General features: G+C 42.1%; 1 protein-coding gene across 8 annotated transcripts in view; it reads right to left on the reverse strand.

The window, feature by feature from the left end:
* Positions 1–27,806, reverse strand: part of CACNA1C (calcium voltage-gated channel subunit alpha1 C) — a gene marked incomplete at its 5' end in the record, with an annotated part of 472,020 nt that overhangs the window by 73,641 nt on the left and 370,573 nt on the right. For all 8 annotated transcript variants that reach the window (XM_081209739.1, XM_081209741.1, XM_081209740.1 and 5 more), the window contains 7 exons: positions 13,741–13,851; positions 14,917–15,075; positions 18,218–18,419; positions 18,917–19,063; positions 19,167–19,219; positions 22,618–22,725; positions 23,643–23,730. In XM_081209739.1, coding sequence (XP_081065865.1) covers positions 13,741–13,851; positions 14,917–15,075; positions 18,218–18,419; positions 18,917–19,063; positions 19,167–19,219; positions 22,618–22,725; positions 23,643–23,730 — 868 coding nt within the window. The remainder of the gene's footprint in view (positions 1–13,740; positions 13,852–14,916; positions 15,076–18,217; positions 18,420–18,916; positions 19,064–19,166; positions 19,220–22,617; positions 22,726–23,642; positions 23,731–27,806) is intronic.

Here is a 27,806-nt window from a genome sequence, read left to right on the forward strand (position 1 = left end):
AGTACACAAGGGAAATTCCATGCACACTATGGAACACAGGCTTATTTGACAACTGGATGCTTAAAACATGGAGGGGGAACTTTCCACGTTATCCCATTAGCAGAGAGCCTAGTACATTTAGAAAGGAAGAAAGAGTACAGGAAGTCAAAACTGGGTGATATCAGTCAATACCGGCCCCACAAGATTCACAGTGAAACATTAAAATGAGTGTTATGGTGGTCTCCAGCGTTTCTAGGAACCAAATGGACCTGGAATAAATCTGTAATTAAAGATTGACACCACAGAGAAGGAGGAAAATAGTAGATTAAAATGAAAAGGCACAAGTAGTTTGAGTAATAACATGGTCATACCTTGGATGCATACATAGGTTAGTAAAAATATGTTCACAATGACCTCTGAACTGTCAAGAACTTGAAATTTCAATAGAGCAAGCTAGAAACAAGTCAACTCATTCATAGGACCTTTCTGTTTTGACTAAGCAGACACACATGTCTGTATTCATTTTCAGTCTTTCTGGGATCTATCAAATGTATTTAAGGGCCAAATAAGGCACCTTATTCTTAAATGGGTGATTTTAAAAAAACCAAATAGCTGGGATTTGGGGAGAGCCAGATCAGGTCCATGGGTGGGAATTAAGCCTTTGCCCCGGCCACTGTCCCAATCAGCCATCCTCCACTGATTATCTCTCCACACCTGCTATTCACAGTTGCAGGAAAGTTGCTATTGGCATCAAATAAATAAATAGGAGATTTTATCCCACTATGAAGTATAGGCATGGAGAGGGTCTGAGGATAAGGACTGCTGTGGGGTAAAGGGTTAAAAACTGTTTCCCACCCCACTATGGTCCAGATATGGCTTGGCGCTCCCAGACGTTCCTGCTTTTGTTTTGTTTTGAAAAAATAGCCTAATAAGAGCAAAACACATGGCAAATGCCACCTCAAATTTGGTCCTCAGGCTGTGTACAAACTTAATTTTTTCATGACCTCAGAAATGATACTGTAGAGTGGCCATAGCTAATAGCTTATACATTCATCTTTTGTATCCCATCATAGACTCTTGTAGAACCAGTTTTGTAGCACAAAGCTGTACCCTGGAAACCCAAAGCAAGCCAGAATGAGTCAAAAGCACTGGCGACATGCTATGCCGCGCACAAAAGCTCATAATTTGTTAAGCCATTCAAAATGTATATGAAAGAGAAGGATCGTTGCCACGTGTACTAAAAGCAGTAATAATAATGTTTATCAATTTCAACAGTCCACAGATTTGTAAGGAATCAGAAGAAGCATTTGCTTATAAGGAAAAGAAGGGAATGGGATTCATTCTGCTGCACAGAGAGCAAGACTCTTCCCCCTTCTTTATTATATGTGTACATTTATCAAGCTATTGAAACTGCTTAGATGTTTTATTACAATCAAATGGTATATATTTTTGTTAAATAAAAATAAAATACTGATGCCTGATGAAAGCTACAACACTGTGATGGTAAAGTTGCTTCTGTTGCTCCATAGAAATAATTTTACTTAGATAAATGAAGTGCAAAAAGATCAGAAAGTAGGGTTTTAAAAACTGGTTTTGGTATTGTACTTGAAGGTGGAAAGTCCATGTATATTGCTTGCTTCAAGAATCTGTGTGCAACCATGCCATAACAGTTTATCCTTCCAAATCCTTAATAACGGGCAGGGAGATATGCCTTCAACCAAGTTGCACTAACTTTAGAAAAGAACGAATTTCGTAATTCAAAGTCTTTCCATCACATATTCTTCTCATTGCCAACTCGGATTACCAACAAAGCTAGCAATAGCTAGCAATAAGCAGGGTTAGCACCAGAGCCGAATGTTGCCCTCTAGTGCACAATGAAGTCAAAGCACCAAATTCTAGCCTAAGTGAAAGCAATGAACTCACTAGGACTGAAGTTCTATTCTATTAAAATTAATGGGAATTTTGCCATCAGTTGCTACTGGAGTAGGATTGCATCCTAGGAAGATGAGAATTGTACTACTGGGAATGTAGATGCTCACTTGAGTGTCTTTGAAACAGAGGGCAGAATATGGTGCAGAGTGTAGGAAAATGCATTTTTTCACATACTAGTAACTAGACTGTCTTAGGCATAATTTTTACCCACAGATGGTGCAGAATTGCTTCCTGAACTTTCAACAAGCAACTCTGCTTTCACTGCAGTTACCTAATGGTCCTGAGCTTGTTGAGTTTCAAATCTTTAAACTTTGTGCCTTTGACATCAGTGGTTCACTACCATCGTGAAGCCTATCTTTGGTACATATCACTAGCCAGGAACAGAATGGAAGAATTTCCTCATTTATCTCATTTTATTATAGATGGGATTATGTAATTTTTTTGCAATTCTCTCCAGTTCTCCAGCTTACTTATAAACTCATTAAAAAAACCACATATCCTATATAAGGTAAAAGAGGGGCTTAAAATAATATTATTGATTATTGTACATGCCAAATAAATGAGGTCCTTATAATTTCAGACACACCCTACAAATTTACCTCACCTGTACAGATATCCTTCCTCAAAAAGCCAACCTTTTTTTCTTTCTTTTGGCTTGTGGAGAGCAAATTGCTGTCAATAGTCACCATTACATATTGAAAAAGAATTATTCCAATGTCTAGAAATTGTTTGGTATGCCCCCACAGACTTTAAAGCCATATTTATTGTTGTATGAACAGAAAACCTAATCAAGGGGTATTTCAATCTCAGTTTTCAATCTAAGAAGGAGGATGCATTTTCCTACCAGAAAGTTTCTTGTGGGATCTTTTTCTCCCAGGAGAGTGAGTTAGGATCTAACCAAGAGTAAACTGATGGCACTGTTTATTTTTTAGAGTGAAAAGTTTAGTGTGTGACAGCAAATCTCTTGCCCAGTGGAAGTCTTTTTGCTTTCATGTCAGAGATATGGTCATGCTATCATTATACTGAAGCTTCCCAGAGTTTATTCATGACTTTCTGGTGGCAATTTCTTTCAGGAACACAATACCCTGAAGGTTTTTAAGGGAGGAGGACAGGAGGTTGAACTGTTTTCTCGTAAAGTATAGCTTTGTCCCACCATTACAGTTTAGTACTTGCTTTTTCCCAATCAAAAGAAAATGAATCACTCCATGATCAGTTAGTTAATGAAAGCATTGATATAAATATGCAGTAGTTGGCTGGTGCGGAATCTCATTTGTGCAAGGAAAGCAGGCTACTCTTAACTGTTCTAAGTGTACCTGCCAATCAGCTTTTGGTTTCCTTGCGTACTAAGTTCAAGCTAGCAAGAAAGCCATGGTTTGCTTCTGCAGTAATGGAACCATTGTGTTCTCTAGAGATCAGTGCTTTTACATCCCATGAAACAGCTCAAAATGTGATGTCAGGCAAGCCTTGTTGACAACAGGGGAAATTACCCACAGGAGCCTATATCAAGTTCTAAGAGAGCCCCTTTGGAAAAGTACTAAAGTTCTGTAAGAAAAAGCAATTTTATAACACCAGTATTAACACAAGTGTACTGGCTGCATATATGTTTCCAATCCCAATTCAAGGTGCTGATTTTCATCTATAGAAGCTTATAAAGCTCAGAACCACAATGCCCAACTGACCACCTCTCCTGCCAAGAATATATCCAAACCTTAGACATGTAATCTGAGGTGTCCCTCTGTGTGCCTCCTCCAAGAAAGGCTTAGACGTGGCAAAAAGGGAGAGGGCCTTTTTTGGTTGTGGCCCCCTGTTATGCAATTCCTTTCTTCATGAGTCCTCATGGCACCTGAACTGATATTTTTTGGCACCAGGTTAAAGGTTTCCATGTCACCTGGCATTTAATGGAATTTGAAAAGGTTTAAAACTTGGTTGTAAGCCTGGATACTACCCTGTATTAGACTGCTAAACAATTCAGTTAGTAACTATCATCATCATCATCATCATCATCATCATCATCATCACCACTGACTATTGTGGCCTCTGCACAGAGACCCAGTAGAACCTTACCTACAAAGGTGTTCATTGATTCAAACTAGACGATGCTCAAACCTCAATAGAAATAATTTATTAGCCACAACAATTCATCTAGCTGGGGCTGAAGGGAATTGGAATCTAACAACATTTGGAGGGCCAAAAGTTCCTCATTCCTGGGCTAAATAGTTCAGTGATCTGACTCAGTATAAAGCAGCTTCATACGTTCATGCATATTCAAGAAAGAAGACTGTGTCCAGTCAGAGTACCCAAAGCAGGTAAACTCATCTCTGTGGGGGGCAGGGAGGCTGTGTATAACTGGATGTAACCAGACAAGAAATTTATATCACAAGACTAATTCAGATCTGCGTTTTCTGTGTATGCATTAGGCAAGTTAGCTTCCACACATTCCCAATTTTTCAGTCATGTATATTTATTGCTATTCTGCTGCTTGCTGTTCACACCAGTGGGTATAGTTTCATGTAATAGAGGATTTTTCTGTCCCTCCTCTTAAGGATACCACAGTCATTTTCCATTCTGGGTATGCATAAAGGTATTTCAGTATTTGTGCACTTTCAATTCCTATGATGCATACAAGAGTGCAGTAACAAGCATTACCAGCTTTGGTTAATGTTTCATAATGGGAAAAATGGAAGCTTGTGCTTTTTGAGAGGGACAATACTCAGTTCCATTTCTTTTGTTTTTTAATTTTTAATAATGAAGTATTGTACAAGAGTGATTGAGCTCGTACAAGAGTAATAAAAATGTATTATGCAAAACCATTGTATTTTTATTACTATTTTTAAGAAGCCTAATTTATTAGGCTACATCCTCTGAAGTAAACTCACACATGTACTGTGGGGAGATCTTCAGAAAATAGCTGCACCTAACCAGTTTTTTAAATTAAAATAATAGTAATAAAAAAGCAAAACAATAATTGAATACAACAAAATGGTGCATAATACATGCCATTTACATATTCAAAACATCAATGGGAGATATACTTTTGATATCTAAATACAGACAAGTGACTAAAATAGCAATGAGAATTGAAATGCTACGGTATTGAATCTTCCCAGAAATACATCTGAGATTCTGGAGGTATTTAATTGCTACCTTGTCTAATAATATTATAAAAGGTCCCCCACATTGCTGTAAAATTATCACATCTCACAACTTCTGTACACACTCTCCTTTGCTGCATATGCTTCTCAGCTACTGCAATTACCCACACTTTTGCCCACCAGCCTTGCATTGTGGTGACATTCAATCACATACCAGCAAATCCAGGTTCCACAATTAGAGCTCCAAATCAGCTCTAATTGTACAACCTGAATTTGCTGGTCTGTGATTGAATGCCACCTAAAAATAGTGACAGTCTGGAGATGCTCAGTGTAACTTTACATGACCTTGAATGGGAGGGGGAAATTTAAAAATAGCCACCTGCAAATTAACAACCACTCCACCCACATCACCATTACAAAGCATAAGATATCATGTGGTATAAATCAGCACCCAATCACAGCAAATCGCAACTCAGATGTAAACCCCACACACGGAGACCATAAGACAGATACTCAGATGTATGGCATGGTGCTAAATCTCTCTGGCACCAGGTCATGCATACCTAGAGCTCACAAGAGTGAACTCTGGTGATGGGAAACTATATGAAATTGAACACTTTGCACAAAACATCCTGATTTCCTACAAAGAGGGGAACATGAGTGTATTTCTAACACTTCCTCTGCCTAGAACCCTAACAGATACCTTGCCCTGGGGCTCTAGATTAGATGGTATTCTCATTCGTGTGCCCATTCATATTTTCTCAGAGTCCTTGTGTAAACTTCGCTCATTTTCATCTACAGCTCATGAAACACATCTCAGTTGAGCCCATTCTTGCATTTTGCAAAAATGGCATAACTGACTTCAACTCTCCAGGCTGTGTTGTGAGAACTTATTGTGCAATGGACTATGTGCAGTTCTGCTACTGTTAATCATTGCCCACTATCACGCAGAATCCATTTGTGTGCCCCCAGGGGTATTGTAATTTGTTTTTCTAGTGGTGTCTTTGTTCTCATCTTCGTGCAATACCAACAACAACAGTTTTGTCTCTTTTACATCACACCTGTAAATGGTTTTCTTTCTTTCTTTCTTTCATAATTTGGTTGCTATGTAAGCAATATAATGGTGAAAAGGATTGGGGTACAGAGTTGGCTACATTTTTCTGTGATACTTACTTAGTGATACTTTTTTTAAAAAAAAGTGTGGTAAGGGTGGGATCCTAATTTAACTTACTTAAGAGTAAGCACTATTTATTTAAATGGGACTTAGTGTTGAATAGACATGGTTAGAAATAGATTTCTGCTTAATCTGGCAATGTACATAATTTGTATTATTTTTAATTATCGCCAACCTAGCAGTTCGAAAGCACGTCAAAGTGCAAGTAGATAAATAGGTACCGCTCCAGCGGGAAGGTAAATGGCGTTTCCGTGCGCTGCTCTGGTTCGCCAGAAGCGGCTTAGTCATGCTGGCCACATGACCCGGAAGCTGTCTGCGGACAAACGCCGGCTCCCTCGGCCAATAAAGCGAGATGAGTGCCGCAACCCCAGAGTCAGTCACGACTGACCTAATGGTCAGGGGTCCCTTTACCTTTATTAGCAAGAGCAATGACACTGCCATGGCAATAGCATCTTGTACTGTACAGCAAAGTGTGTGCCTGTGTGTATGGTTGTTAACAACAAAAACAAAAGAGCTGCCCAGAAAGTACCATTAAGCATTACTACCTCCCACGACTTCACATACAATGATGGTAGGATACAGGATTAGAAACATAACAATGAATGTTAATGGCTACTGTCATCTTCTCAATTAAGCGGTTCTAGGGATGTCAGGGAACTGCCATCGGAAGGACAGGTGATGGAAGGGCTCACGGAGGTTGGGAGAGACTCGGCAGCTGAAGAGGGAACCAGCAGGGGGAGAGGAGGGTCTCTGAGGGAAAGTGAGCAGGAGGGATGGCTCAGAGACACTTCCAGCGAGAACAGTGGGGAGGTTTCTGGACCTCCCATAGGAACACCCACTCCTCGCCGGAAACTGTCACGCCGTGAGTCCAGAAGACGTGTTTCCGTTAAGGAGCTTTTATGTTGGAAGCGATTCCGAAAGCAACCACTGTCGGAATCTGCCAGTGACTGACGGAGCCATGTTTAAGGCGCTCCGTCACAGACAGAGGTTTGCGGACTTGACCAAACTCTGAGGGACTAGGATTTTACGCACAAGCAGCTCATCATCCCATCACAAGGGAATATACCTTTTTGCAGCACAACAGATCTGATATCGAAATGAGTTGCAGTTATAATGGCCTGGTTCGGTAAGTTGCCAGGAAGTTCATTTTTTCATGACTGAAGAAATTTGGTCTGCTAAATATTGCTAACACTCACATGAAACCTGATCAGCTGGCAAGCAAGCAAATGGGCCTCAGCTAGAGTGCAAGCTTGATTATTGTAAAAAAATATTGCTAACACTCACATGAAACCTGATCAGCTGGCAAGCAAGCAAATGGGCCTCATCTAGAGTGCAAGCTTGATTATTGCAAAAATCATCACAATTCCTACTTCAGACACAAATACTCCATTCCAAATTCCACTCCAGCTGGGGTTACTAAGACAGTATGGCCCACAGAGGTAAGTAAGGGGAGGGGGAGCCTGTACTGTAATGACTAAGTACTGCAACTGTCTCCCATGTGCGTTTACACTTTTTGTAATTGGTTGTATACTGTTCAGAAGCTACTTCGGCAATTAGGTGGAATATAAATTAATGATCAATAATGAACAGCAGCAGTTGTGAAGAATGATGAATAATACTGAGCTATTTGTAATTGGGCTGCTGTTAGCAAGAATATAATTATTTGCTATGGAGCCCACACATGGCTTCCATATACACTGGAAAAGGGGCCAGTGTTGGATCCATTGCCACCAATTGTTCTACTATGGCTGATACTTTGTGAAATATCCTTTGCCAAACAGGTTCTACTTAGCTAATTGCAGCTTCTGGAAGCTCATTATCTCTGCTTGGTGTCCATTGCTGTTGATGCCCAGTAACATTCCACAGGATTTGTCTATTTGGGTCTGGCAGGCACATTTTTCAGGATGTGTTGATAGCATATGATTCCATACAATTCTCTTTGGTGGAAATGAAGAGGTTCTATTTGTTTTGCCATTCTACCATGAGTTTGTCTTTGATAAAAGCTCAGAGACCAGCCCACACTTTAAATAATCCAAGGGGGAAGGGCAGTTATAGAGAGCATGATCATGGTGAGAATTTGTATGCATTACAGAAAGAGCAAGCAGCTCAGATACTGCAGGTTATCAACAAGATTTGATTGGACACTTTTGCTTACCCATGTGGAACTTTTTGCTTATCTAATTACTCTTCAAAATATTGATGTAAGCTTGTGTGTTACACAAAATTCTTATTCACACACTCAGATAAAAATTAAAATAGATATTCCAGTATAATACTGATGGTTAGCAGTTTTTGAAAACTATAAGGAGTTATCAGCTGTTTATCTTCTACCTTAGAAATCTTGCCTAAGAGTCAAATAGCAGGTCAATCTTTTTGAGGTGTTGCAGATGCACTGCTCTGTTCAACATCTGCATATGCTGTAAAATGTACCGTATTTTTCGCTCTATAACACGCACCTGACCATAACACGCACATCGTTTTTAGAGGAGGAAAACAAGGGAAAAAATATTCTGAATGAAACAGTGGACGTATCATTTTTGTGCTTCATGCTGTGGCCACAGACATGTGATCTGATGGTGAATTTGGGGTGACCCAATGCAAAAATCCTGAGAATCCCTGTGGATCCATGCTTTGTAACCACGTTTTTGCACCATTGCAGCCCCAGGCAACAGTGGGTGCGTGATTTTTTTTTGGGGGGGGACAGGCTGTAGCCATGGACATGCTATGTGCTCTGATGGTGAATTTTGGCTGACCCAATGCAAAGATCCTGAGGATCCATGTGGATCCATGCTTTGTAACCACGTTTTTGCACCATTGCAGCCCCAGGCAACAATGGGTGTGTGATTTTGGGGGGGCAGGCTGTAGCCATGGACATGCTGTGTGCTCTGATGGTGAATTTGGGGTGACCCAATGCAAAGATCCTGAGGATCCATGCTTTGTAACCACATTTTAAGTGGGGAGGGAAGGAAAAACACAGAAGGCTAAGAATGCAGGAGAGGGCTATAACGTGAGGAAAGGAAGGCAAAAGTTTCCCCCCATCCACCCACCCAAGCCAGCCAGCGTGCGCTCTCTCTCTCTCCCTCTCCCTCCCACCAGCATGACAGAAGAAAGCATTTTAACTGCATTAAGAACTATTTAGCAGCGAAACCTAAGCTTTGCCATCCCTTAAGAGGTACAGACACTGTAATCTTCCAGATCGCATGAATTTACAGGCAAAACACTGTTTAAGGATTTCATCCTTTTAAATGGAAGAAAGCATATTTGAATGCTGTGTGTCTCCAAAAACAAAAAGCAGGAAGTCAAATCAGAATTTTAAGCCGAACCTGTAATCTCTCTTCCCTTCACAAACATTGTTCCCTCCGGAGCAGGGAGAGGATAGAGCGACGCTCTGCTCTCCTCTCTACTTGCCTGGAGGGGAGGGGCTTTCCCTGCTCTTTGTTTGGACGCTCTGCTCTCCTCTCTACTTGCCTGGAGGGGAGGGGCTTTCCCTGCTCTTTGTTCCGTTTGAGCAAACACAGCAACGAAACAGAGCAGGGTGGGCAGTAAGACCCTGAGGCAGAATGAAGGAAAGCAGCTTCCTGTCTCACGGAGCTCCCTTCTCCCTGAAGCGCGGTTTGATTTTTGCCTCATTTTTCGGCTCCAGGGACACACATTCGCTCCATAACACGCACAGACATTTCCCCTTCCTTTTTAGGAGCAAAAATCTGCGTGTTATAGAGCGAAAAATACGGTAATTTAAGTAGTGTGTACTTGACTCTCTTGTAGAAAGATCTGTGGAAGGGCTGGGGTTTTAAGATTGAGATAAGTACTTAGTATTTGTTATTCATGAAGATCAGAGAGGGAGATACTTACACTGAAAAGGATCATGTTCTTGGGTCCCTGCCAGACAAGGGGCAAATATCTCATTGTATGTTGGAGACATATATGGCAGATCTTATGGCAGGAAATGGAAAAGGGATAATAGAATCAGGGTGTCATCTCTTTTTCTTGTAACTCAACAGCTTTAGTAACATGACATTGTCTTGTATAGTGGCTTAAGTGTGTAGTTGCTTTAGAGATTTTGAAGAGAAGCAGAGGTTGGGGTTTTGCTTTGTTACAGTGTGACAGCCTATCTCGAGCAGTGAGGATTCTGTTCATAAAATCATAGAATTGTAGAGTTGGAAGGGACCCTGAGGGTCATCTAGTCCAACACCCTGCCATGCAGGAATCTCAACTAAAGCATCCATGACAGATGGCCATCCAACCTCTGCTTAAAAACCTCCAAGGAAGTAAAGTCCATCACCTTCTGGGGGAGTTTGTTCCACTATTGAACAGCTCTTACCATCAGAAAGTTCTTCCTGATGTTTAGTTGTTAGTTGTTAGCTTATTCATCCCATGTCCAGAACAGAAATCAATCCAGCTAATACAGTCAGTATTTGCTGTTGTTTTCAGTCCACAAAAGGTACATAGTTGACAATATTTTTTTCCATTTCTATTGTGTTTCCTTTGCATTTAAAGGAATGCCCTTTGCGCTGAAATAAATGATATGGAATAACATAAGTATGTATGTATGTATGTATGTATGTATGTATGTATGTAAGATTCTGCCACAGTAGATAGTGAGACAGATAATGCTGTGTCTGTCAGAAGCTGACTGTAGTGAAAAAGGAAAACAGTGCTGCATGCAACAAACATGGGCTGGAATGGAATTAAAATGTCTTCTTACATCCCCATCAGAAGGCACCTTACAAATCATGAAACAATAAACACTGAAACATCAGAATAAACTAAAACTAAAACCCTAAACAGAAGCTGCTAAAATGCTAAAAGCAGCTGCTGATAAAACAAGAAGCTGAGTTAAAACACCTAAGTTATTACCGGCACTATTTAGGCAAAGAGAACACATTTCAAAGCTGGGGTGCCACAACTGAAAACTCCACATCTCCAGTAACCAACCACCTGGCTCCAGCTGATGTAAGTATCCATAGAAGAAACTCCCCAAACTAGGCTGGTTCATATAGAAACTTGCAATCAATCCTTGAGATATTCTTGTTCCAAGGCTTATAGGTTAGAATCAGTTAATCTCAACTGAAACAGATTCAACTGTTTCTCACTGTTTGAGTGCATTTTCATACTGTGGGGATGAGGGTTTTCCTTTGATGAATGAAATACCTTTCCTCTAGGATTATTCATTTTTTGTGCAGCTGCTGTTCCTGCAGGCACAGTTGTGCAGGCACCATCCCACTGGGCTTTTTAAACACTGTGTGAATAATTTTCTATATGAAATAAATAATTAAGCATAATAGCTAATCTGGTGCTTCCCACACCACCACATTGTGCTAAGTCATATCATTTTTTAAAAAAAATAATTCATAATGACATTGTTAAAATTTCAAGTTCTAGTCTTGAAATAAATCTGTCACAATGTTGCAGTAACATGCAAATTCCCTGGATACATTTGCTGAGAAAGTAATGGTCCCTGTTCCATGAAGCTCCTGCCCGTTTCTTTGCACCAGATTTTCCCTGCCAGATTAATTATCTATCTGCTGTGGAACTGGTTAGCCATGTTGCACAATTTCTTTTCAATAAGGTCAAAAAGTAAAGAAGGGGATGGCACATCTCCCAGAACTAACCCAAGAAAGGTAGCACCATGTGACACATTAAAGCTCATTGATGATAAACTGTGCAGCTGCCTACTGAGCAATCATGCTGAAAAGATTAGATGTCCCTCTCCTCTGCTATATATATATATATATATATATATATATATATATATATGGATGGTTTGGAAGCTCTGTCACCATTTCATAGAGTTATAGCATTGGAAGGTTCCCATAGGATCATCTAGTCCAACCCCCTGCAATGCAGGAATCACAGTTAAATAATCCGTGATTTGTATCTCACCATCCTTCTCTCACCCTTCTGTCTCATCCTATAACCCCCTCCCTCTGACTATTGTCTACTCTAGTCCCCTTCTTTCGCATCTTCTGGACCATCTTCTCACTCAGCTTCTCAGCCATCAGGATCTTTGCCTCTGTAACCTCCATAAGAATGAAGGACCAATTTCATCAGTCTGCCTCCTGCAAGCGGATGAATACAAAAGGTTTTATGCAGCCCTAGGGGATTTTTCTGGAGCCTTATCCAGTATCCCTGTTGAGGTCCTGTTCCTTGCCTGTAACAGGGAGATAACCCAGGCTATAGATATGATCGCTCCCAAGAATCTCAGTCAAACTGAAGAGGCCTTTAAGCTTCTTGGTACTCTGTAGAGTTGAGAGAAATTGTAAAACTGGGTCTGTGATAGGGCTTATTCTGTTGTAGTGATGGTAGCAAATAAATTTTACTCCTATGCTACTATTGTATCCACATAATGCTGGCCTGTGGAGTTACTTCAGGTAGTGAAAGGCCTTTTCCATAGGAATCCAATGGATCAGGTAGTGGACTCCTTGGAAACTGGCCCAAGACACTTTGTTGCCTGAGGCAAACCAGAAAATGGTGTCCCAGCCCCTGGGAATATTAGTTGCTTAAGGGTGCTGAGTTAGAGCACAGATAGAGAATACAGTATCAGGTTCAGTTATGTATTTAAAAATATATTTAATAACAGGCACACTCCTCTCAATAGACCCAGGACCTCACACCCAGTTTCTTATCTGCAGTATCCTATGAAATAGTAGGATATTCACTCTCACACAAACTTGGATGTCAGTCTTACAGAGCATGATGAACCATAAGTGTATATGAAAAGTGAAATCCAGCTCCATAACAATCTATAAAAACCTGTTACTGACTGTAATTTAAAATCTACTATTCAAATGCAAATGAAGAGCTTCCTGTTTATCAATTCATAGACAAAACACATTTCTACTGGGGTAGTACAAAAAGGCTTCCCAAAATCAGGGATGAAATACTTACAAGTAGAAACCTTTCAAATGCATAGAGACAAAATATATTCTGATTATGGGCCCGACGTATAACCTTCTCTGGCCAATACTAGCTATGCAACAAACTTCAGAGTCTAGGGGCTAAGTCACACATTCATTTTGGACCTGGATTAATGAGCATGAGGCAGTAGTTTCCTTCAACATTCATGTGGAAGACTGGTCTTTAAAGAGACCCACACTCAGTAGGACCCCATGTAAACAAACAAACGTCTTGAAAAAAAATGTTTTCCAGATGTAGTTATTTTACCATGTTGCAGGCATTCTCAAAAAAACATTTTAAAAATTATATGGGAAATGTCAACTTGTGGGGGCTCTCTGCCTCAAAGACGGTACTGTATGATATGTAGATGTGAAAATACTGAATTACGGCCCAGTTCTAGAGTAAATACTATGAATAATCGCTGGAATTTTGTATTCCTAAGAGGCATGGCTATTCTATCCCTATGCTTAACACAAGAATGAAAGGCTCCTCCAAGCACAGATTGAGACTCCAGTCCAGACAACAACTGCACAAGTCCATCTCCTGAACAGATGATGGAACAGTGGGAGATAATTCCAGGTTTATTACCTCATTCCAAATCCTCCTGTCCTCCCTTTGACCCCATAGGACAATTAACAGAGAGAAAACCTGAGAGGCAATAGCTACCTTGGGTTTGAAGGCAATTAATTTCAGAACCATCTCGACGGTGAAGAGACCAGTGAAGAGCATGTTGAGGATGTTCATTGCTTCTTTGAAGATGCAACTCTGACCATAGTGCTGAAAAACAAGTCACCTCATTTTTCATTTTTGAAAAGCATATTGTTTGGATTGTACACATATTCACCTTTGCCTTTCTATCTGTTTTCTAAAGAGGTTCTCATCGCCAATGGTTTGTGATTCCTTTATCTTTTAATTAATTCACAGCACAGAGTATGGTTTTCTATCTACTGCAATATGATGACCTCTTTAGAAGCCTGGAGGTTTTTTCCCTTCTTTCTTGCCTTCATGGTGAGAAAGCCAATGCACTGTCTGAGTGGTACTTCTAGCAACCATGGGCAGAGTAATAATAATAATAATAATAATAATAATAATAATAATAATAATAATAATTTATCCTCAGCCTTTTCTCTTGATAGGGACTCTAGGTGGCTTAAAGAGAAAATTAAGAACAACTAAAAACATAGAAAAATATAATTAATAAACAATTAAACATTGATAGAATTTGGACTATAAGTATATACATTTAAACTCTATTAAAACCATACCATAATTACAATACAACTCATTTCAAATGTATAAAACACTTTTCATCTCAGTTAACTTTAGAACAACCTATTGACTCCATACAGTAGGGTAGTATTATTATCCTCATATTGTAGTGATAGGGCTGTGGTTGAAAGAATAGTAGTTTGCTGAAAGTTACTTCCTGAGCTTAAACTGGGTAAAATTTGACCTGAGGTTTTTCCAGCCTATATACTACATCACTCATGGGGAACTTCGTTCTTGATTATTGTTCTCCAGCATTGTACTCAACTCTCCACCCTCAAATACCTATATACCACCTTGTTGTCCACAATTATATATCTAGTAGACAACACTATAGTTATGTTTAAAAAACCATATATCTCAATTGTCAGAATATGTGACAACTGCTAATGTCATAGCCAATAAGTGTCATTTCTAATCACATCTCTAATCCATAGCAAGCAACAAGTTAAAACAGCTTTTACAGGAGATTCTAAATATTCCCCATTTCCAGCAAGCTATTCAAGTCAGGGCGAATGTTTTCCTGCACAATGAATATTCCAACCACAATGCAATTCCTTTTGACTTCAGACCTACCTGCATGGCCAGGCAGATGGTGTTCAGCAGGATGAGGATGAACATCAAATATTCAAAATAGGTGGAATTCACCACATACCACACTTTGTACTGGTACTGGTTTTTTGGGATATATCTCCGAAGGGGGCGGGCCTTCAGGGCATATTCGACACACTGGCGCTGTTAAGAAAAAACAGTGGGTTAGATGATACTTGTGTGACAAAAAAGTTTCTGGACAATTCAACTCAATCTTTTAGATCATAAAATTTCAAAACAGAGGCTCCTGTCCTCTAGGGTAGGTGATCGCAAAAGACCATTGCAAGTTGGTGTTTTTGTAAATATAGCACAACTTAATAATAACAGAGCCTTGTGGTGTCGTAGATAATAACATGACACCGTGGCTAAGTTAATTGTGCCAGATGTAACCAATGAGACTGCTACTCAGCATTCCACAAGAAGTTATGCTATAATTTTTTTTGGGGGGGGGTTGCCATGTGTCCTCTTTTTCCAGGACACGTCCCTTCTTTCAGGGGTAAAATTTGAGACAGATTGCATGTATTCGCTTTGAATGGCTGTCATAGTGTCCTCTTTTTTGCTCTTCAAAACATGGCAACCCTAGATAAATTGTCAGTCTTTAAGGAGTCATAAGATGTACTGTTATTTTTGCTACAACTGACTAATGCTATTCTTCTGGAAATTATCACTGGTGGTAATCAGTTTCTCACACTAAAAAATCAAGCTGTGACAAGAACTTGTATGCATCATATGTAAGAATCCAGGAGATACCTCTTTAGGAGTAGGAGGAATTTGGGAGTGCTCTATCTACACTTTTAAACACCAGCTGCCACTATCCATAGGTTACATCATATAAATTTTGAAAAACAAATATGAAAAACCAGTGGGTTGTATTTAACTCAAAATGGGACAAAAGGGGAGGAGGTGGTAAAAAAAGAAAGAAAAACAAAATATTTCCAAGATAGCTCTGATAAAATCACAGTCCGCCAATAGATCTGATTGATCAAAAGGCTTTAAAATGCAAATTGGAAAATACTCTGTGTGGCACCCCCTCTCCAATCTGGCTGTAGCCTCCCCAAGGATGGGGCAGGGGAGAAGCAATAAGGGACAGTTTGCCAGTTTTTAACTCTTGGTCTTGCCAGTAAGAAAATATATCAATTGTGCACTAAAACAGTATTTATCAAAGTTTTATCAAAATAGCAGTCCACATCAATACAAAAAATAAAAAGAGAAAACTTAAAATAAAGCAAACTCTATCCTCCATTATATCAGGGATGGGTGGAATTAACTTACAAAAAGGTCCACTTAGCAGGGAAAGTTTAAAAGTAACTTTAAGATTTATAGAAAAGCTCCAAGCAAATTATGTCTCAGCACAGCTGGGGAGGACTTCCTTTTTCCATCCCGTCTCACACCGAATATTTTCCAAATCAATCCAAATCGTTCAAAATTTAAATCTTCGGTTTAAATTTCGGCTTTTTATGTTCTGAAAGGCCTGCCGCTAAATCCACTCGGAGCCAGAGGCTTCACTTTGTGGAGATAGTGATGGATCCCAACACTTGCACCTCAATCCTGTCTTTCTTCTCCACTCTTTACAGAGCGATCCAGGAGACAGGAGAGATTGCCCAGAGCGCAGCCAGATCCCATGCACCCAAAACAAATCCTTTTGGGGGTTTTGAGGTCCACAGCGCCTTTGTGTGACCTCTATCCCCCCACAAAGCTCATATCTTCCCCAGAGGGCTAGATCTGCACTCCGTAGTAGTCAGCGACAAACCAGGAAGATGACAATTAATTTCAATGGGTCTCCTCTAAGTACAGTGGTACCTCGGGTTACATACACTTCAGGTTACAGACTCCGCTAACCCAGAAAGAGTACCTCGGGTTAAGAACTTTGCTTCAGAATGAGAACAGAAATCGTGCTCCTGTGGCGCAGCAGCAGCAGGAGGCCCCATTAGCTAAAGTGGTGCTTCAGGTTAAGAACAGTTTCAGGTTAAGAACGGACCTCCGGAACGAATTAAATACTTAATCCGAGGTACCACTGTAACAGGTAGTTGACTACAACCCAGTATGTGTCTACAATAAGTTGGTGGTGGCTCAAATATGTTTGCATTTGGGATCTGCAACAAGATGATGCATTGTATATTCACATTCTAACAGGAATATTTCTATACAGCATTCCAGCCAGCCAGCCAGCCATACTCCAGGATACTCCATTCCACTCTTTATTAGCTTTATTATACACCTGCAATCCTCAGGGTTCCTCCACCATGCTCTTGTTTCTCAGTGGCTCTGTTTTGACTCGAATCCTGTTGGCACTCATCAGCTGAGTTTGTTATAAGAATATATTTTCATAAACACACTAGTGAGCTACAAAAATGCTATTTTCTCCCAAGAAGACAGCTAATGAAAGAAGGCTGAAGTGCAACATGGAATCTCTTGGATCTCTAAGTTGCAGAATGCAGGTGGTGTAGAATGCAGCTGATAGGCTGGTAAGTGGGGCAGCCTGATGGGACCATGTGTCACCAGTCCTCAAAGCTACACTGGTTGCCACTTAGCTACTATGCCCAACTCAAGGTATTAGCATATAAAGCCCTAAATGACTTAGGACCCAAGTGCCTTAAGGACCATATCAGACCCTATAAATGGCAACTGAAAGGGTTTCCATATTTCAAAAAGTGAAAATCTGGACACAAAAGTTGTTGAGAGAGTTTTGAGCTATTTTAAAGGATATCTATACTTCTGACATGGGTTGCCATACGTCTGGATTTTCCCGGACATTTAAGCAATTTCCGCCTGAGTTGGTCAAATCCAAGGGTCAAATTCTGGCTATGTTTGGAAAATTATGGATGTAGGGCAACCCTAGGAACTGAGGCCTTGTTGGAGATGCTGCCACTGAAGGTGAGGGCTGCCTGGTTGGTGTTGATTCGTCATAGATATTGACCCATAACAGGACCTTTTTACTGGCCATTTCCCATTTGTGAAATGCCCTCCCTAGTGAGATGAGTCTGTTCCGTCATTACTGACTTTCAGAAAAATTTCAAAAACATGTGTTAACTGCCCTGGGCTCCTTTGGGAGGAAGGGCAGGGTATAAAATCAAATATATCTCTTCACCTTCCAACCAAAATTTCCCACAAGGAACTTTCTTTCCTCAGTGAACAGAACCATCAACTTGTTTAAAGATATGTGGCATCAGAAGTAGGCTTGTACATTAGCTTCTATCAAAAACATTACTTTACCTATTAGAAGAATTTTACCTCATAAAGGAATGTATTTTATTTCTTTGGCCACACCATGGAGCACTTATATTACCTGGTTCTTGTCCAGCTCACAGTTCTTGTACTCCTGCTCTCCTTGCTCCTGAAAAGTGACGATGACGAAACCAACGAAGATGTTCATCATGAAGAAAGCGATGATGATGATGTAGATAATGAAGAAAATAGAGATCTCCACCCTGTGGTTATAAATGGGCCCCACATCTTCCATATGGGAATCAATGGATCGGTACAGCAGTCTAAAAAAAGGAGAGAACCCAAGACAGACACTAAGGGCACTTCCAGGAGCCCCTAGCTGCAGGGATTGGGTACACTGATCTGAGAAGTGCTTCTGTCCACACTAGACTCTGCAAATCACAAGGCTGACAGCAATGAGTATAGGAGTACCTTGAACTGTACAGTCTGTGTCACCAGTTTCAGACAGCAAGTACGGAAGCATCCCAAGATAAAAGAATGATCCCTGCTGTCATCCAGGATACTTCCTGAGCTGCTAGAAGCATGCATAAGAAGGCAATATCTGAACATGGTATTAGAAAGTTTCCAGGTTTTGGCATATTGAACCTGTCTTGTGAATGCTTCATTAAGTGTCAAAAATGAAAGTCATAATCTCTTGTAGAGCTTTTGAAAAAGGGGGTTGAACTAAGACGATATAATTTGTTCATGCTGATGCATTCTCAAGGCTCCTTTTGAGTCCACCAAATAAAAATGGTTTTATGAATTAGCCTTATGTACTCACTCTGGCCAGCCTTCAAATGTTGAAACAGTGAAGAGGGCCATCATGGCAGTGAGGACATTGTCAAAATCAAATTTGCTGTTCTCCCAACTTCGAGCCTGGATAATTGGTTGAGACACTTCTCCATCCTTGTAGGTGATAAAATTGCCCCTGTCAGGAGAAGGAAGGAAAAGGGAGAAACAAATATACAGAAATGAGTTTTTTGCATTAGGTCCACTTAATATGGAATGCTGATCAGAGATGATGTGCTTACCTGCACTCTGCTTCTGTTTGCTTGGAGCTATCAGTGCAACTATATAGTTTGCCCTGGACGAGGATAAAAACAGAAAAATCACTATTAATTACTGATCACTGATTTTTAGTGTCACATGAAAAAATAATTGCTTTGTTTTCTTTATCTATTAGCATTTTAAATGTTAAATATATGTAGCTATTGCCCTGCCCACCACATTGTTTGGACCAAGGCCATATCTCTTTCCTTATATTGATTTCCTTGCATTTGATTTTTGAACTAAGTCACAGAGCCTGTATGTGGGACATCACAACACAGATGGGTTAGAGTAGAGTCTAGTTAAGTTGGCGGTGGTAGTAGTTGTTGGCACCAGTCTGTCTCAGAAGACAATGAAAGGGTGTGCCTTTAGGGGTAAAGTCAAACCGTTTGAGAATTACAAGTGCCTGCTGTGGCTGTAGAGACCAATATGGGAGAGACAGATTTTATTACAGGTGGGACAGAAGGAGGCATCCAGTTTTTCCGCTACAGGTACACCATGGTGTTTCTACTCTCTGCACTCCTCCCAGTGGTCATTCCTCATCTGGTCACTGCTGTGGATACACAACCTGTCTGTCTCCAGGCACTGTGATCATCTACAAGTGTTTCCCATACGGCAAGGTTATTGTTGCCAGGATTCCTGTTACGTTTGCAGACACCTTCGTAACACAGAGTTAGTCTGCCAACAGGCCTAGTACCGGAAGCCAGCTCCCCATAGACCATGTGCTTGGGGATGCTGCAATCTTCCATTCTGTGTACATGACCAAACCAGTGTAGCTGTCACTGAGACATTAAGTGTGAATATGCTGCAATGTGGATTTGATAGAGCACTTTTTTGTTTGAGATTTTGACCTGTCATGTTGTGCCAAAATCTTTCTGACATAGTGCATTTGGAAGGCACTGAGGCATCACTCTTGGTGGGTATAAGTTGCCAGTGACTCACTTCCATACAGCAGCAGGCTCAACATGTAAGCCTGGTAGACCTTCATCTTAGGTACTGGTCATTAGCATCACATTGTGAGTCGAGGACCTGCCACCCACATAGGATTATAATAAGTCACAAAGACACATTATTTTAGGTTAATGGGCTAAATTAGGCCACAACTTTATTGGTTACAGCATGTGAGTGGTATTGGTTTTGGATAAAACAGCAATATATGACTCCACCCCGCTCAGCGGGGAGCCATTTCAGGGGTTAACAACCAGTGGGAGGAGCTTGTTGATGCAAATACAACTGGAAGCTTCCCCATGACATCATTGAGGGTCATGTCACCACCAGCAGGATCCACGACTGCCGGATTCCTTTAACGGAATACCCAAGAGGAGGGGTAGATGATGGCCATACCCAATCCTCCAACACAGTACACATATCCCAATGCCTAACCACCAATACCAAAAACGTTGTGACGAGCTGCTACGAGGTAGGCGAAAAAACCAAGAGGCTGGTGCCAGTTTGCCAAATGGATAAAACAGTCAACCAACCGAAGTCCATAGCAAGGTCAATACGCAGAGGAAACTGACCTAAAAGGGAGGGAGCGAGGGAGGGAGGGAGGGAGGGAGATCCGATGCAAGCAGGAACCGACTGGGGTCAGAGCACTGCTGTGGCTGCTTAAATGCAGCTAAACCCCGCCCACCAGCCGAATACGCCTCCCTGCCACTGCAGGAAGCTGCTCCCGCTCACAACTCCTCCTCTCTGGGAGGAGGAGAGGCCTTCTCCCATACCATTATGGAGAGGTAAGCATTTGCTGTAGCTGCCTTGCTAATACACTTGTTCAGCAGTAGTTACTGCAAGTTTGAGGGTTTTTTATAGTGTTCTTTAAAACAAAAATGTGCCTATATTGAAAACAAACTTGACCTTTCCTTTGCATCTTTAAGAAATCAACTTTTTAAAATGGTTGAGCTCATGCTCCCATCACGGATCAACAGATACTATAGAAATACATTGTGTTTACACTGACTTAATTTTTTGCATTTACTAATTGGTCAAGGAATATATTCTTTAGGTTTGTTTTATTCCCAAACTTGAAGATGGCATAAGACTCAATATATTTTATTCCAAAAGCAAATCATTCTAAATTATGTGGTGCACCTCCTGTTTCAGAGACCCTTCCCTGAATTCATAACTTTTAGACATCCTTTGTTAAGGGGAAAGGTGGGCCACATCTATCTACCATATTACATGCTCTCCCCACTGCCTCTATTTGTTCAGTAAAGGTCTGAAGGAATATCCTATGAAGTGGAGTTGTTGCAGGGGGCACAGTGATGGTGGAGCAAACATGCACATCTCTATTCCCCCTGCCCCCAATATGTTCAAATAATGTATGTAGATGTTTCTGAAAACAATAGGGGCATTTGAAACATGATAAAAATGTTTCCTGGAAAATGGCTGCAAAAAGGAAGGAATCAAAGCTAGGGTTCACCAACTTTTTTGGAACAGTGGGCACATTTTGAATTCTGAGAAAGTCCTGTGAGTGCCAGTCACAAAATGGCTGCTGTGGGGGGCATGGCATAACTAAAAATTAGAGAGTGTACAGCAACTGCTTCTACACACACACACACACACACACACACACACACACACACACACAGAACCTCATGCTTGCCATAGGAAGTCACCTATGTCCTTCTGGTCATGTCAATGGAGATCTCATGTTAATTCCACCCCCCTTCACACACAAACTAATGCTGTTGTCCTCCAGTAACAATAGGAAGCATTCCTCAGTACCAGGAAAAGTAAACAACACATACTGTCTCTCTTGCGTATTCTGACTGCACACAGGTCACAGACACATGAATCTCTCCCACACGCTAATACACTTCACATATACACATCCACCTCTCCCTTTCTGCCCAAGTGTATCTTTCCCTCCCTCTCTAACGGATCACACACCACACACACCTCTCTCCCTCTCCCACACCCCCACACTGTATACATCTCTCGCAGACCACATAAGCCTACATCTCTCTCCCTGTCCCACACACACAGGCCACACACACCTCTGCCTCACTCTCTGCCCAAGTCCATCTCTTTTAATCGCACACACAGAGAGAGCATACTTGGGCACTCCCTCCTGGCAATCAGAAAAATCCCTCCACAGGTGATGGAAGTGCCCACCATTAAAAAAAAAGAAATACAAAGGGGCCACTAGTCTGGCACCCATGAACCCTGGATTGGCAATCCCTGGTCTAAGATAACAGGAAAGGGAATAATTTGGGCTTGTCCCTAATTCTAAATCTTGATCCAAAGATGAACATCCAGACACTCTACTTTACCAAGTTTAAGGTAACCAGATAAGTCACTTTAATATTCCTGTGAGGCAATACTGAATATATGCAGAGTACCAGTCTATGCTTCACCTCCCCCCCCCCCACATCTGCAACTTGTTTTCCAATAACTAATGAGGAAAAAGTGAGAAATAGGTTCCAGGGCATATACCTTGAACAACTGGACTCCAATGCAGGCAAACATGAACTGCAACAGCGTGGTGACAATCACAATGTTCCCTATGGTACGTATGGCTACAAACACGCACTGAACCACATGCTGCAAAGAAAGACAGAAACGAGTGAGTTAAATGGTTGCTTTTTAAATGGTATTAGGATTTGATGTAAATAAATGAATGAATGTAATCTTGTTATATTGCCATCTTCCTGTAAGTCCACATGGTATCTCTATGAAATAGAAAAGGAAATCCATGGTCTGTAGACTGTGCACTTGCAAACAAAAAGCAAGTGTCGTTATCCTCGCTATGCCACAATAGGTAGAATTGTCTGTCTTTCCTACAGCTGGATGATACTATGTCTCCAAAGCAGTGGTAGTTGTGGCAAATTGAACCCAGGAGCTGCATCAGACCCCAAAGTGGGTGGGTGGGAGGAACAGTTTTGCCCCATCACAGGATGGCCAAGTCCACACTGGCTGGGATCCTGAGCAGTACATAGGAATACACAAATCCTTGCAATACACAGATTCTCCCCTCTTCTGTCACGCTGCTGGACATGCTGCTACTCAAAAGCCAGTTTCCAAGGTTCTGCCATATTCCAGGATCATAAAGAAATGGAACCAGAGTAGAATAGCTCTCACTGAATTCTTTGAGACAAAGTAAGTAGATTGAAATCTTGGAAAGATGTTAAGATGGAGCAAAACCAAACTTTTACCCCCAGCAGCTAGTGTTAAACCCACTCTAGTGATGCCCTTAAATATGCCCTCTGCTTTCTGCAATAAAAATGGCAGGCTGTCATTAATGCTTATGAAGAAATGAAAAATACAATGTTGCCTTGAGGACAAAATCAGCTTTCACCCACAACGAACCCTTGGTCATTGTCTATGCACAGCAAAGATATGCATTATATCCCACTAAAATCAGGAGAATGGAAAACCAATTTATTCATCTACTTGCTCTAGAGTAGTGATGTAAAGCCACATAAAGCAAGTTAGCATCTAATCTTTATATGTCTTCTAACCTTTAATCCTTTGGCTCTGTTGATAGCCCTCAGTGGTCTGAGAACTCGCAAGACTCGTAGTATCTTCACTACGTTGATGGCACTAGACCTGGAAAAGAACAGCAGTAGGAGATCAAGCTTTACAATTCTTGTGGGAATAATCTATGGACTAATAGTGGCCTTTAGTTGAAGTTCAATGTGCATTACAACTTGTAATTTATGTCTGTGCAGAACTCGAACCCAGATCTCACTGATCAATGCTACCCCACTATCTGCTACATCATACTACCTTTCTTCTAGGTTGTTCTCTTCAGAGAAATGTTTGCAGAATATATGACTAGCATTAACAAAAGACACAAAACTTTCCCCATAGCACACCCATTGACTAGCTAGATACTGTACTATAGAGACAAAAAAATGTGGCAACATGGTATACCTATTTAAATAACCTAAAATACAAGCAATTCAATTTGTGATAGAAGAATTATATGCTTTGGTATACTTATGTTTTTTAATAATTCATAAACCCTGAATGTGACATCTTATTATTTAATAGTTTATGGGTCCTGGCAACAGTCTTTGTTCATTTGATTGCTGCAAGGCAGATGTACCATGGTGGCTAATGAAGGTGGGAATATTTCACAGTAGCATTAACTTATTCTTTTGACATTTATATTGTCCCAAGCCTTAATTTTTAACGGAATTGTGCACTTTCTTTTTCTGCAATTTAGTAGTCTACTAGTTTAGATACTGAATTTATGAGTAAGTCACTGGGGGGTAGGGGAAGTAACTGTTGGCTACTCTGTTGTTGAACTGAATACAGAATATTGTGTTGACAAAAAGGGGGGAAATAGGGACTCCTTTAGACGGAACAGGCTGCCAAATGCAATGCAGACATATTACAAAAATGGTGCCAAGCTGCAGTCATCGAAGGGCAGTGTAAGATAATGGTGCTATGAAGCACTTCACCAAAATGCCAATTCAGAGAAAGCAGCATGTCAGTTAACTCTCCAGTGACTTGTGCTTTTAAAGGCACTTCACTTAGCCTACAGCTTGCTTCTACCTAGAACTAAGTACTACAGAACCAGTATAGACATAGCTTAGTCCCTGCTCACTTCAAGAGGCTGATAGAGCTAGGTCAGTATGTTGAAGAGGCAACTTTCTTGCTGTTCTATAATCCACTTTCTCTTGTGTCCTTGTTCCCTCCCTCATCCTGCATTTCCATGCCCTCTCTGTCATCTCAGCAAAAACTATGATCCATGACTAATAATAATAATGATAATGATAATAATAATAATAACAACAACAATAATTTATTTGAACCCTGCCCATCTGGCTGGGTTTCCCCAGCCACCTTGGGCAGCTTCCAACAAAGACCAAAAAATACACTAAGATGTCACACATTAAAAACTTCCCTGAACAGGGCAGCCTTCAGATGTCTTCTGAATGTCAGGTAGTTGTTTATCTCTTTGACATCTGATGGGAGGGCATTCCACAGGGCGGGCGCCACTACTGAGAAGGCCCTCTGCCTGGTTCCCTGTAGCTTTGCTTCTTACAATGAGGGAACCGCCAGAAGGCCCTTGGCACTGGACCTCAGCATCCGGGCAGAATGATGGGGGGTGGAGGCGCTCCTTCAGGTATACTGGGCCGAGGCCGTTTAGGGCTCTAAACGTCAACACCAACACTTCGAATTGTGCTCAGAAACGTACTGGGAGCAAATGCAGATATCTCAGGACCGGTGTTATGTGGTCCCGGCAGCCAGACCCAGTCACCAGTCTAGCTGCCGCATTGTGGATTAGTTGCAGTTGCTGGGTCACCTTCAAAGGTAGCCCCGCATAGAGTGCATTGCAGTAGTCCAAGCGGGAGATAACCAGAGCATGCACCACTCTGGCGAGACAGTCCGCGGGCAGGTAGGGTCTCAGCCTGCGTACCAGGTGGAGCTGGTAGACAGCTGCCCTGGATACAGAATTGACCTGCAGCTCCATGGACAGCCGAGAGTCCAAAATGACTTCCAGGCTGTGCACCTGGTCCTTCAGGGGCACAGTTACATAGCAATCTCTTACCAAGAATATTCCAATCTTCTCCTTTCTGGTGTTTCTCATCATCTCATCTTGGTCCCCTAATATCTATCCAGCATTATGCTGAAAAATCATTCATCTCTCTCATTACTCTAAACACTAGACCAGTGTTTCCCAACCGGTGTTCCGCGGCACACAAGTGTGCCGTGAGACGTTGCCTCGTGTGCCGCGAGATGCCTGGAGGGAGGCGGGCGAGTCGGGCGGCGAGAGGCGGGGCGGCGGCGGCGAGGAGAGGCCGCGCCTCCTGCTGCTGCCTGGCGCTCCTCCTCGCAGCCGGCAGCGCTGCCTGGGCGCCTCCGCGGGACTCTGCCTCGCTGGGTTTGGTCTCCCAGCAGAGACGGGTCACACGCGCACCTCCCTCCCTCCCTCAGCCTGCGCGGAGGGAGAGCCAGAGAGAGGCATCGCTCCTGCGCGGTGGGAGAGGGAGCAGCCGGAGCGATGCCCCAAACGAACGCATGGGACCGGAGGGGAAATCCTCTCCGAGGCGGATTGAGCGCAGCTGAGAGAAGCCTTTCGAGGAGCTGCCGTGTCCCCTGGAAACCCCCTTCCCAGCTCTGCCTGCCTGCCTGCCGTGGGGCTCGTATCGCCCTTTAAAGGGCGCGGGAAACTAGAAATGTGGGGACTTGGGGTTTTCCTCAGGCTGAATTCCAAGCTGAATTCCGAGCGAGGGACTGAGGGACGGCGGCAACTGAGGCGGCGGCGAGGATCCGCGTCGAGCCGGGGGCAGCTCCGCGGTGGTGGTGCCGAGCGGCGGGGCAGCGCGTGCAAAAGGGAGGAGCGCGAGACAGCGGAGGAGGAGGAGGCCGGCATGTCCGGGCAGCAGCAGCAACAGCAGCAGCAGCAACTCCCGGTGACGGCTCCTCAAGCCCCGCCGCCGCCCCCTCCTCCGCCCGCTATCGCCGCCACCACCACAACAGCCGCCGCCGCCTCAGTTGCCGCCGTCCCTCAGTCCCTCGCTCTGCTGCCTCCTCCCACCCCCAAAGCTTGGAGGTTCCCCGGCAAGGGGGAGGGAAAAAACTTTCACTTTCGTGCGTCCCTCCCGGCGTGACGCTGCGCGCTGACGTCACGGGGCGGGGCTTTAATGGTGGTGTGCCGCGAGATTTTTTTTCAGTAAACAGGTGTGCCGTTGCCCAAAAAAGTTTGGGAAACACTGCACTAGACAGCCCTTCTTAAATCCTTACAGTTTTCCTGTCTGCTACCAGATCCAGCACAAGCTACTGGTCCTTACCTTAAAAGCACTTTATAGTCTTGTTCCCCCTTCTCATTCTGATTTATTTTCCTGATATGTTCCTGTCCATGACCTTTGCTCCTCCACTTCCATTATCTTCAGATGTCTGCAAGTCTCTTGTTCCCTCAAAAGACTTTCCCCTTTATCACCTGGTGTCCTGTATGCTTGAACTGCCTCCCAGAGTATCTGCATGAATCCTATTTCTGTCATTTCCTTCAGGTTTGAAACACAAACTGATAAGGTCTGAGTGAAACCTTCCTCAACACCCACATTTTCCATGAAGCTTTTGGTCCAAACCCCTAGTTTGCAAGTCTTATTGCAGCTAAGTGTGCTTTCAGATGGGGTTTTTATATTGCAAATGGGTCGTGAAGGTCTGGTTTTTCTGTGTGCACATTTGATATGTTAGCTTCCACACATTCCCATTTTTTTTCAGTCATGGATATGCATTGGTATTTTGCCACTTGCTGTCCACACCAGTGGAAGGAGCTTGACAGAATGTATCTGGAATTTGGGTTCCCCCACTCCCCTCAGTCACTCCTCCCATGCTCTCCAGTGGCTTCTTCTGTTCTGAGCATGCATGCAGGTGTACATGCATGAGGCTGTACAGCTTTTTTAAAAATTCACAAAAACGCAAAAATGAAATGTAAGCCTTAGTTGCCATTTTGCACAATAAAAAAAATGGAGAAGGGGGTAATATCTATTTCCATTTTATAATAAATAAATAAATAAATAAATAAATAAATAAATAAATAGACATTGCTCATCTGTCTGGGTTTCCCAAGCCACTCTGTATGTCTTCTAACACATATAAAAACATAATACTGAGGTCTTGCATAAGTGTGTTATTTAGCTGATTTGGGACCTTTGCCAGATATCCTT

The sequence above is a fragment of the Podarcis bocagei genome, assembly GCF_964188305.1.
Source record: "Podarcis bocagei genome assembly, chromosome: 10".
In the NCBI taxonomy this organism is placed as follows: Eukaryota; Metazoa; Chordata; class Lepidosauria; order Squamata; family Lacertidae; genus Podarcis; species Podarcis bocagei.